The sequence below is a fragment of the Falco cherrug genome, chromosome Z, assembly GCF_023634085.1.
Source record: "Falco cherrug isolate bFalChe1 chromosome Z, bFalChe1.pri, whole genome shotgun sequence".
Classification (NCBI taxonomy): Eukaryota; Metazoa; Chordata; class Aves; order Falconiformes; family Falconidae; genus Falco; species Falco cherrug.
This window is the reverse complement of record NC_073720.1, coordinates 40820788-40833749: the sequence shown is the minus strand read 5'-3', so window position 1 is coordinate 40833749 and position 12962 is coordinate 40820788. Positions and strand designations below refer to the sequence as shown.

Sequence of the window (12962 nt, the reverse complement as noted above, 5' to 3'; positions counted from 1 at the left end):
AGGAAGATATGTATGGTAAAGGGAGGGGAAGTAGCCTTCTGCCCAAAGCTGTTTCAGAGGCTTTGTATTGTCTGGTCATACCCCTAAATCAGCAGCAAATAAGAATATGTTGGTTTTCATGGTCTAAACTTAAGAACAGTTATGGTCAATGTGCATTCGTCGCTGTTACAGATTTTAGAAGGCTATCTAAATACAACCAGAGTTAAATATGGAAAATTGCTTTATGAGCCAAATGAGAAAGCTCTCTCACAAGTTCATACATACCAAATAATTCAGGTTAGACAAATGAATAGTGTTATTTTAAGTGTATTTTCTGAACAATTTAGCTATTTTCCAAGTGATCATTTCTCAAACACAATAAAGGATCATATAGCACAGCTGAGATAAACAAGGGAAGTATTTCCTCATAAGAAGGCTCTGCAGTAAGAATGGACATGCACGTGCACAATCAGATCTGTAATCATCTAAACAAATGAGAAAGTTCAGTTTAATTATGTTTGATCGAGAATTGGTGTCAAATACAAATGCTAATTCATCACAATCACTTGATGTTTATTCATCGTGACCACATTGAGCGAATGCTTCCCATCTCTTTTTACACCTAAGTATGCTGTAGGGGGGTTGATTAGTTTCAGAATTTTCATATATCTCCTTCAAACTATAAAACTTCATGCTAGGGTATGTAGACATTACAATTTATAATGTTGTCCTAAATACTGTCATTCAGCCTAAGCAAGGAACAGCAGAAGGTCTGGACTTGATTTCAGCCTTACTGCATCTTAGGTATGTTCATGATTAGCTGAACTCTGTAACTGAAATAAGAATAACAAAGTGCTTAATTATTTACTGCATGAAGTACATAGCATCTTTTTTTTTAAAAAAAAATTACAATAAAAGATTTGGGGGTGAAAGTCAATTAACTGTTGTTTCTTTGTTTCAGCTCTAAGTTCAGCAGTAAGATACAGTATGTCAACACATTGGCAGAGCTTCGTGAGATGATTCCAATGGAATATGTGCACATACCAGACAGTATTGTCAAGTAAGTAATGTACAGTAAACATGTCCTTGTTCTAGTGCAAACTATTTCCACTATCTAATAATAGTGTTTCAGAGTCCATAAGAAAAACAGAAAGCCCGTTTCTGATGGTGTTCCTATTCTCTTGTGCACTTTCCACTGTCACATTCAGAAGCAGAAAAACACTGTAATGGAAACACAAAACATAATAAAGATATACTCCTAGGGGAGCTACTGTTTATAGGAAGAAGGTTTTTTGTACTGGACCAAACGATGCTGCTAGTAAAATGAAGATATTTTAATAAGGCTCAGAGTCCCATCAACCCTATGATTATATAATCTGGATTGGAACAGACTGTTCACTAATTGAAACCCAGAAAGAAAATAGGAGAAAGTTTGACCCTTCCACAGGTGTCACTTATGCTATATTTTTCCATAATTTTTACCACTATTTAAGTAAACGTTTTTTAAGTTTTAGTCATATGAAGCTTTGAATTGAAACAATAGTTCAAAGATAGCTTGTTCAATAGAAGAACACTGAAAGTCCATAGGTTTACTGTTCCTTATCTTGTTGATTTTCATGGTTTAACCCAGAAAACACTGAAAGACAGTGTCTCAGTTTTTGCTTCCTATGTGTAAAGGTTTTTTAAATGCAGGTTTTTGTAAAGGAAATAAATCTTTTAAAAAAACTGTAGGAAGTTGGGTTGAATTTTTCACCTCAGCTGGCTTTTTTTCAGACCTGAAAACAACAAACTGAAATGGTATATCAAGACTGAAAATGCTGGAAATCAGTCGTGATTTTTCATGTGGGTCATTATTAAAAGGGTATGCTGTTCAGGAATGCTTTTTTAAATTATTCTTTTTATCAAATGCCCTACGTTTTGAACAGGTGAACATTCTGTTCTAGAAAGTATTTTGATGAGTAAATACGCAAGTATGATTGTCTTTTCCTTAGGGCTTGCCAGTGACTAGGTAGGAAGAACATTTGTTCTGGAGCTGTCATAGATCTCTTCAACCTGGGCAGGAATTTTCACACCTGCCTCACATTAGTTATGAAAGCAGCATAATTTCTGTCTTTGAGCTGGTGTTTGCTCAGATACTTGTGGTGTAATTCCAGGGAGCAAACGTGAAGCTCAGATCTTGCAGTTAATCGGGGATCATAGGGACTTCCACTCAGATTTATTTGCTGCTGTAACTTCTTTAGGCCTGGAGTGATACTAAGAATGTGAAGTACAGAGGTAGTTGGTCACTTGGCAGAGAGATGTCCAGAATGTTTTAACGTTATAAAATGTTTTCATCCTCCTGTCATGCCTTGTCCTTCCCTTCCTTCCTCTTGGTTCCTGTAAACATTTTCTTATAGTTCCCTTTAGCTATACACCTTAACCTGGTACTTCAATGTGTTTCTCTTTCTGCTTCCTTGCTGTTTCTTGACTATTACACTGTCTGTAGCAGTGCACACATCTGTTACACACATCTTCCATGTAGACTGAAAACTGTTTGGAAAGTCCATTCACCCCTCAGACCAAAGGTGAAATGATCACAACATCAGTACCAAAGAAGCTTTAGGACTTACAGATAAAGAAATTCTAGAGAACTGCCTGCTTCATGTCACCAGCAGCCAGATGAGGCATGATTTTGCTGAAGAAGATAACCAAAAGTTGCTAAGTGTTCCCACTGGTGGCAAGCATCTTCAGGCTGTTGTGATATGAAGGTTTAGTGGGTGTGTGCATTCAAGGCACTGTGAGTGGTTATTCACATGCCACAGGGAGAACAACAGTGTTCAGCTGATAGCTTCCCTTCTGCTGCAAATTGAGAAAGGTTCCTGTAGCAAAACAAAACAAAAATTAAGCTTTTGGCTTCATAGTTGCTCCACTGACAAGGACAGAAATACCACCTCTGGTCACAAGGAATCCCACCTGTACAAAGTACACAAGCTTATGCCAGGATTTGGGTTGTGTGGTTCTTTGCTGGCTTTTACTGAAGTGGGATTCAGTGTGCCTATTGTATCATATGAACGTGTACACCTTTTCTTTTCCTTCACCCACTCTTATCTTGTAAGGTATGATGAAGAGAAGTGTATTAAGAGAAGAATGAGGTAAAACTTGCTTTCTAGCCTATGCTGCTGGTCATAATGGAGTGAATCTGTGTGACAGCCTTTCACCTGCAGGTGACCTCAACAGCTCAGTGAGAGAGGACTTGCAATGATGTGGAATCTCATTTTGCCCTTCAAGCTGTTGAGATCAGCCTCCCTTGCAAATAACTTACCTGAACTCTAAAGATCCTTGACTTGGCACAGGCTGCAGCTAGTTTAATACTACCTGATAGAGCAACTGAATGCTTTCAGCAATCCTCCACTGGGCATGCCTCAGATCCCTGGCTGCTTTTATGTTTCTGCCTCCAAATGAGCTAACTAAGGAGTTACAAATTAAAGGTGGGTTAAGCACAGGGATAAATGGTATCATGCTCAGCTGAAGAGCTTTAGGGTCAGTGCAAAATACTGGGTGCCTATTTTAGAAGCATGTACTGTATTTTTTCTTTGCTCTGCTATTGCTCTGCTTCTCTCTTACGCTCTGCTTGCTTCTTTGTTTCTTTATATCAATAACTTTTACTCATGCAGACTGGATGAAGAGCTGAGGGAAACTTCAGAAGCAGCTAAGTAAGATAGCTTTCAGCTTGATGCTAGCATTATATTTACTTGTTTCACAGGAATAGATTGAATGCAGTAGTATGTTCTATGTTTGGTACAGCAATCGGCTCATAGTTTCAATAACTGTATAAGTTGCCACATTTGTGAATTGACTTCCCCTCTTACTATAAGCAGCCTTATTTTGTACCATTAGGTCTCGGTAAGGAGTAATCATACACTTACACTACAAAAAACATTTTTACTGGTTTTATGATTGTTTCTTTAATCATGGGGAGGACTGAAATTACTTTCTTACCCTATTAAAATGGTTCATTAAACATTTTGTACCCTTCACTCATTATGTCAGATGATTGATAAAGTTTTTAGGAGGTAGTTCTTGTAAAAAATAATTTTAAAAAATTTACTACATCAGGGATAGCTGTTGTACCACATTCTCAGTTTAGGTAGGTTGGTAACTTTTCCTGTCTTTCCAGTGTTGGTTGGATAGGTCAGTGGATTAATACTTGATCATATTGTATTGCCTATGGTCACTTGATAAATCGGTGTCATCTGATGAATAGGTACTTTAAACTCATGACTCTGACTTCAATATACTGAGGCAGTATGGTGTAAAGTACTATAGAAATCCTTAACTGGAAGGACATAATCCTTGACTAACTGAGCAGAGCTTAGAGGGTATCCAGTGCACTTTTTTCACATGTATATTTCACGTAAAATTCTGGAGAAGGGAGCTCTGTCTATTAGTTTTAGTATAACATTTTTCCTGCACTTTTTGTAACCAAAGGTATTGAGTTTTTGAAGTTTCTTCTCAGTCTCCTTCCTTTAGTTTGTGCACTTCAGAATTTTAATCTTACCACTTCTCTGTTGTATTTTTTCTAAAGTTTCTTCTTTTGGTGGTACATATCTTTCTCTGGTTCTCCTGAGAACAGCTTTTAAAATGGCCACAGAAATACCCAAAACACTGGCCACTGCTTTTTGATTCTAGCAGCTAGACTGCCTCAGAAGTAATAGATTTGCTTAAGTGGTTTTCTGATACCACCTGAATATTTTCTTAAAAAAAAGAGGCTCACCCAACCTTGAAATGAAACTTCTATCCCTTCTATTCAAACATTTTCAAAGGCATTGTAGTATATGACAACAAAAACTCTGTGGAAGAAAGCTTTCTTATTACTCCTTTGATTTAAAAGAATGAAGGCTGCAGCATAGCAAGTGAAAGGGGAACTAAATATTCATATGAGGCATCACTGATTATTGTTATTGTTGGATGTATGAAGTTACTGTAGTGCATTTCCCTTCCATAACTTAAGGAAATAGCTTAAAAATTTATTACTCAAACTAATTCATGTTGCAGGCACTAAGATCACTACATTCCTATCAATAATGTTTGCGTGTTTGTGCTATCAAAGAATACTCACTACAGTTAGTTATTACATCCCCTAAACTTGATGTCATATTTAAAAAGAGAAAGAAATAAACACAGAAGAAATGTTTACTGCTACCTCTTTTTTTCTTGTGCTCAGGACTAGCTGTCTCTCAAATGATCCAGAAATTACTTCAGGGGAGCAGAAGTAAGCCTAATACTGTCATCTATGTTTTAACATTATTTTACAACCACATTTTTAGCAACTGAGGCTGAGTAGACTCCATAAAGCTTTTTGGAGACCTAAATGCTTTTATAGTTATTTTCAGAAACTTTATTCAACATAATGCAAGCAGAAAAAGCACTGAAGTTTGGATTTATTATATTTGCATTGCGGATGTGTTTAAAATGTCTTAAACTATTTCCAAGCAGAGACAGATAGAATTCTTAGCCTGAGGATATTCATGTTAAGTTATGTGAAAAACAAAAAGTGCAACATGATCAGAGTGAAGATGGTCCCATGCATTCTCCTCAATTAAAAGTAAATTGGTAACCTTGCCATTCTCCTTCAGTGATAAAAAGTCTTATATTTTCCTTTGATTTCTGGGTCATGCTCTTGATGTCTTCCTTCTCTTTGCTTTTTGTGCTTCTCAGCTTCTTTCATAGTTATTTCCCTGATTACATCTCCAGTATCTGTATGTCTCTTTCTTTCAAAGCTGGACTGGAAATGGGAACGTGTCAGTCCTCTGGTGCGCTGTTCTTCTGTCTGCTACTATAACTGAAACATGCAAATAGAAAACCCTGCACTACTTTTACTGTGCATCAGTGAGGGTGTTCTAGCAGTTGTGTGTCACACAAGCACTAACAGTTCATTGCTAGAACAGCATGACAGGAGGACTTGCCATTGCAGCAGTGTGTATATTCCTGACCAGTGTGTCCAGGGGAGGAGTGGTTGGGGACTTTGCTGGCCCTAACCATCTGACTGGTATGTAGAAATACACTGGTGTCTCACACTGGAATATTGTTCAGAAAATAGCATATAGTAAACCTGAATCCTCAGTAAAAGGTTCCATCAATAACATGAGTATTAGTAAACAGGCAAATAATAAGCACATGCAGCAAACAGATGCATAAATAAAATAGAGCTTTTCTTTTCACTTTTTTGAAATAAAATTGTACTCTAGTGAACAATCACAGTATCGTACCTGTTACGTATGTTAGAACCATAAGCTAAATTCCTCATTCCTAGAGCAGTTAACATAAACCTTTTTTTTTCTCAGACATTATTTATTATGTAGTGAGTCAATATAAGAATGATTTTCTTGAAGTATGAGAACAGAAAATACATAATATATTAAAGACTATTTATGATTTTGGTCTTCTTGTGGCTTGAACAGTTTTCTTGATTTTCTCAAAAGAGAAGCTGGTCAGTGCAAAAGCAATACGAGAGGAGAATTTATATTTAGCTTAAATATAGTTGAGGCTAAATTAATGCTAATTCTGCCTTTTCTCCGCATAAATGTGAATCTCTCTTCAGAGTAGTAATAATTTTCCTGTGGTTATATCACTTGTTTCTGGTTGTTGTTTCTTTAGGAAATAGGATTTCCCTTGTAAATGCCTCCACAATGATAATGGCAGTTTTACACAGACTTTTCTTCTGTATGCTTTCTGCTGAAACCTCTCCTGAGTCTGCCCAGCTCTTAGTTTGCTTTTGTTGTCTTTGTAATATCTATTCCAAAGGTTTTTGTCTATTATCATGCTCCTTTGTGTTCTGTTTTGTTCAACTTCTTGTGCTTCCTCATGACTTCTTAAAAACCCCACATCATTATGAAATAATTCAGTGAAAGAACTGTGTGTGTTCTGTAACGGTTCATAAATATTGAGGGTGTTTTAAATAGTTATGTATTCTGTGAGGAAAACTGTATTTTGATGCAGTGTTTATGATTTCTTATTCTGAAGAAGGCTTTAAAGTATTTGGTGACATGTGCTTTGCACTAAATGGTAAAACTGTACTCTTAGAAACATTTTTAGAGGCACCCTATATCTTGCCACACTGTGGTGTCATTTCACCAGTGGATCTTTCCACATCTGGTGTCTACTGATTGAAATTGCCAGGAATGTAGTTACTGATTAATAAAAAGAGAAACAGATCTTACAGAGTTGTGGGTTTTCCATATACAGTAGATAGGATGTGTGTAAATTATTTGACACCAATGCGTTTAAACAAATGAGAGATGAGGGTGTTCAGCACTGCAGGAGCTCAGGATTGGGGAAATTACTAGTCATGTGTTTCATAGCACTGATTTATTCTTTCTTTTGTTCTTTGTGTTTATTTTGTCTTTAATGTGTAGCATTGACATGACCCTGAAATAAAAAGCATCATTGCCAGGCATTTGAAGAAGAGGGTTCACTTGGATTTTCATCGCCCAGACATCCATGACCATGGTGTACAATAGGCAATTTAGGTTAATTTGATTGGGTTTTGATTTTTCCGTGTCATTCAGCAATTCAAGACAACCAAAAGGGCCAATCCTATTGCTATGGAAACAGAAGAATTTTTGGACTAGTTATTTGAATTGAGAAAAACAGGTTTAATTAGGAAAACTGTATCATCTAGCATCGGTTTCTATGTGTCTGCGATTTCTGTTTTAAAGGTTACCATTTTAGCAACAGTGTGCCTCATGAACAAGTTGGTGAGGATGGGGATTTTTGTTTCATTTGTCTTCAGTATATTAATGTTTATGCATAGCTGAACAGAATAATTGTTGCCATAAATGTTAGCTTGGTTGTGTCACAGAGCAGCAGTAACTTTAATGTTCAAAAATAATTCTGGAAGTGATGCAGGACTTTCTTGAATTTGTCTGTTTCCTGCTGTCTGAAAAGTCTTTCCAAGTTCATTTAACCCTAATTACTTTTTAATTTGGTCACAGAAAAGACTGATATACTGAAAAAATAATTACTTATCGAGTGGATTTCCCAGAGGACAGATCTGTAACTGAAATTTTAATAATTAAATTTATATATTCATTTTAGGGATAGTTTTTATAGAAGCAGCTAACCCGGTAGAAGATTGTCATATATTCTAAAAGCCTTGGAGAATTAATTTGTTGTTGTTTTCTGAATCTGTTTTTCCAGAACTTTGGGGTTATGAGTCTTCAAATGGCATCCTAACTCCGATTGTAAAGGCTATTAATGCTATCAATATGAAACAGATACTTAGTATTTCCTACTAACAACTGAAGATTACAACAGCTGGGAGTTACACTCACTTGTTTGAATAATAATTTGACATTTATTCCTAAGTATAACTAATAAAAAGTGTATGGTCTGTGTCATGGAACAGAACAGTGAAAAAATAACATGAAAAGGTAAAAACCATAAGCATTTCTTGTTTGCTGCTGTCCCATGTACTGGCACAAAAGACACTGCAGTTAAGTCCTCATATTTACAGGAAATTAACTGAAGCCTCTTAGATCATTCTTTTCAAGAGAGTGCAAATTCATTGTTGAGTGAATTCCACTTGCATACTTTAAAAAGGCAAGAGTCAAGAATATGGCTAGTGCTTTCTCTTCCTCTAATGAACACGTGCATGCACTTTCCAAACCTGCTGACTCGCCTGCTTGTGGGATGTCCTAACAAAAGTAAGTGTTACACACTCTCTGAAATACTATTCTTATCTTCACAACATTCTCATAATGCCCTAGAATTACATCTGTGGATTCTCTACTTCATAAATAAGTGATTAGACGTAACAAGTCAAGATAATCTGCACCTTATTTTTACATGTACATTAAGTCTAGTCCTGCTTCCAGTCCAGAATTATTAATAAGAGAAGACCAGCAAAAGTTTTCTTGGGGAATAAAGTTTAAGCAAAAAGCAAAATAGCATGAACCTTGATTTTTCAGTAGGATCTAAATTGAGAGTGAAAAGTGTATTTTATCCTTCATTTAAGATCGGTATTTTTGTTCTGTGGTTTGCACATTACCATCTCTGTCAATTTGTATTTTCTATTTGCAAGGTAGCCTGCAGCCGAGGAAGCAAGCATCCATCATGTGCACAGTTTTCAGCTACTGTAATGAAGGTTGAAAAAATTGTCAGAAAGGCAAGGACTTGCCAAATGCTTTCTTACCTTCCAGCATCAAAACTGAAATATCAGCACCTCTGCAGTCCTTGTGCTGTACTGACAGGTGGTGCATTGTATCTCTGTCATACTAGCTAGCCTGCAGTATCACATCTTTCTGTCAGTTCCTGTTCATTTCCACAGAGGAAGGACTTAATCCTGCTGACCATTGTTGCTGCTCTATAACCTTGCCCTAAATTAGGTTCTGATAGTTTCCACCTTTCCTCAGATATCTGATTCTTGGCTTGTCTGCCTTATGAAAGTGCTGTCACTTAGTATATTGGGGATAATGTTTTATGTACAGATTAATATTTGTATTAACTTCTAGATGCTAATTAAGCTTTACCTAGATTTAAACTATTAAAAGCATTTAGTAGCATGAAATCACATCTGTAGACTTGTAGTTTAAGCCAACTAGAGTGAGCCAGGTGACTTGTGTTACGCTATAAGTGAGAGAATTGTTTGCTAAGAGAAGTTCACCGCAAAGCAAAGTTCAACACACATTTCTATGCTCTGTTTGAGACCTAAGTAGGGTATAAAAGATTTGTGGTCTTAGTGCTGGCTGTCAACTCAGAGGTGAGTTTAATTCTAAAGGCTTTGTGTGCAATTACTAAACAGCAAAACAACATGTGAATTAATATTATTAATGTCGGTGGACTACTAATTGCAGTGTGACAGAAGGAACCTGTTTAAGCCAAATGTCACATTAAAACAAAATTGGGGCATCAGTGTGGCAGCACAACAATGATTGCAAGGTTAAGGTGTGGTTATCTTTGCATATTAATATATTTTGAAAGTTTTTTAATGTTATGATACGGCAATTCTATATTATTCTAACAATAATATATCAATATTAATAAATCAGTAGTTTGTTGAAAGAGTAATATAGTACATGTACTTGCACAGATATAATCTTTTATATATGGATCTTTTATACTGTGTATCAGAGTGCTCAGATCAAATACAAATTAATAGTTGCAATTCTTTTGTTGTTAAAAAACCTATGCTGACTTATAGATTAAGCAATACAAGGATACCTAATATCGTTGTATGTGTATATATACCTATGAATCCGAAATAAAGAACTACAACTCACCACTGGAAGTTATTTCCTTTCAGCTCGAAGTTCTTTTCTTTATTCTCTGGGTGCATGGGAACACTGGACTGTTTCAAATCACAATTCTTTGTGGTGTTATAAACATTCTTCCTTCCCAAAAATTGAAACTGAATTAATTCTGCATCTCGTGATGTTATTCTTCACCTCCATGTATTCAAATCCTTACTTTGCTGTTACTAGCAATAGTGTTCCTGAAAGAAAGCAGGAGGGGCTCTTCAAATTGCTCTCTAATTCATGTCTATGCTGTTATCTAAAAATCAACTGCATAGATAGTCATAGTCTCACACCATCTCATATGGTAGGCAGAAAACGGAAGCTATGGGGCAGAAACAGACCGACTGTGAAACCACCCTGAGCAGTTAAACAACCTTGTTGACTACATGTTGATGGAAGGAGTTGGAGCTGGTGGATGTTCAGTCCTCTCTCCTACCAGGTACCATGTGCCTACTCCTGTCCCAGTCTGCGTCAGATGGGTCAGTTTATACTGCCTCTATGTTAAGTAAACCTGGCTGCCTTTTGGACAGCTAACCTGGAGCATTGACCAGTGAGGCACCAACTAAGAGCTAGAAGGAGATAACCTATGGCTTCTTAATTGCCACCCCCCCTGCAATCAACTCTATGAATGCTCATACACCTTTTCAGTGCAAAATCAAAGAAGGTGGATTAAACTAACCTTTCATGCTTGTTGAAAATAGTCTCTTTGATTTCTGATTTGAAGATTCATCAGATCTTATGGGTTGATAATTTAGGCTTAAACTGAGCCTTAGAAGCAGACTTAATTATGACTGTGTCGTACAAAAGAAGTGCTGCTAGATTTCAGGAATCTTAAATTGGTTTGGTTTTGATTATCTTTCTCCAGGCCCTTCCAGTATAATTGCATTCCAGTTTAAATGTTTTGTTAGCAGGTGATTGGTGTGCAGTAATATGGGGTCACTTATACCCTAAATCTCAGGTTGGAGTGGCTACACTTATGTCCAGCTATAATACTGTAGCTGGGAGAGCTGCAGGTCATCCTAGTACCATCATTATTGTAATAAGGAAGAGAAAGTATCTGAGCTCTCACCTTCTGTGTACCTAACTATCTGCCAATTTACATCTTCCAGTAATTTGACTAATGTTCTCAGAGTGCTGATTAATGGCTTTTGTAGCTGGGAACACTGGTACAGTAAACACAACTATTTATACAAGGAGAAGACAAAACTGCAGGTGAGTAGTAACATAGAACCCTTATTTTCAAAAAGGAAAATCCTAATATATTAGCTGTTGACTTTCCTTTTCTCTGATAGTCTCTAAACACTCCCATGTTGTGAACATTTGGGATTTGTTAACATTTTTCTCAAGAAAAAAGGTGTAAAAGTACCTAAACTGTTCTGCTCGTTTGCTGCTTCTTCAGGAGTAGGAAAAAATTTTTTTCTTTTCACAGATTTTCAGTGGAGGGTTGTCATCAAATAAATTTTCAGCACAGTTCAGTAGCATAAAGTATATGACCTGAAATGGAAATCCATTGCCATGCAGTAAGCTAACATTATCACTTATTTCCCAACTGTCTTAATTTTCTGCTGCCCCACTTCACCAATATTATATTCCTGTTAGCTCGGTCTTTACAGCTAAAGCAGAAATTGATCACCTCAATTGTTTTCTGTATGGGAGAGCTAGTTTAACAAGCTTGAATGCAAATGTTATAAAAGGACACCATATTTATTTGCAAAATCTCAAAGTAAGTTGATCCCACCTGCTCATACTCCTTTCATAGGCTTCATTAGCTCACGCTGTCACACCCACATGCTCAAAAACACCAGGGTTGGTCTGACCATAGCACAAAGAACAAGACCTGCTGACTACCAAGTCCTCCTCATATTTCTCATCTTTTTTCCTGCAGACAGCAAACTAATTCTTGGGTGTGAAGATTTTGAGTCCATTGTACCATTTAGGAGTCGGTAGCTGTTATTGTGTGGTCCTTTGCTTTAGGGTCATGCTTCCTTCAGTCTGATAAACCTGAGGCCAGTTTTTCTCCTTTGTTTGAAGCATATATTTGTTCTCTTGGTGACTTACCACACGCATCACCCTGTATGCGTTATCCTGTAACCTTTTGCCCACGCTGCTGTTTTAGGTGGCAGGGTCTTTCACTAATGTCCTCTGGTCTTCCCAGAGTTCAGGTCTTATGGTCCTGACAAAAACCAGATTCCTAGGTTTTACTGCTGGTATCCTCGTCTGGGGAAGTGTCCTGGAAACACAGCTCTTTGTTATCAGTCCCTGCTCTTCTTTTAACCCTTCTGCTGCTGTGTTTCCTACTGCGTTCGCATACAAGCATATTTCCTTTCATACAGCATGTGTACTGATCTTGTTTGGTCTGTTATGAATTTCTACAGTTTTGCAGGAAAAAGAACTTCAATTGTGCTGTAGTTGGTAAGTCAGGAAAGTGCTGTTGGCAGAGCTGTTGGGACTCATCACTGTGTTAGAATAACTGCAGAAAAAATAAAGGAAAATCTAGTTTTCTTAATGAAAAAGATTAAAGATTCTTCAAGTGTAAGTACAAGTACAGAATTGGGAAATGCTCCCATATTGTTATGAATGAGTCCCATGGCAGTTTGGAATTTATTAGATTAAATGAAAATCTCATCTTTTGAATTGGTTTGAGAAGTTAGAATGGTTTAGTTTGGAAAGAACCTGTACAGATCATCTAGCCCAAGCCCCTCTCTAGTA

The 12962-nt window shown here is 36.9% G+C and overlaps 1 protein-coding gene across 5 annotated transcripts in view; it reads left to right on the top strand.

Annotated features, from left to right (window-relative positions):
• Positions 1–10237, top strand: part of PRUNE2 (prune homolog 2 with BCH domain) — a 144685-nt gene extending 134448 nt beyond the window's left edge. Inside the window, exons 16-20 of one of the 5 annotated variants that reach the window (XM_055699312.1) lie at positions 941–1039; positions 3075–3110; positions 3633–3671; positions 5183–5230; positions 7374–10237. In XM_055699312.1, coding sequence (XP_055555287.1) covers positions 941–1039; positions 3075–3110; positions 3633–3671; positions 5183–5230; positions 7374–7395 — 244 coding nt within the window. In that variant the 3' untranslated portion in view covers positions 7396–10237. The remainder of the gene's footprint in view (positions 1–940; positions 1040–3074; positions 3111–3632; positions 3672–5182; positions 5231–7373) is intronic. The other 4 variants (XM_055699313.1, XM_055699314.1, XM_055699315.1 and 1 more) reach the window with 4 other exon arrangements.
• Positions 10238–12962: the final 2725 nt, after the last annotated feature.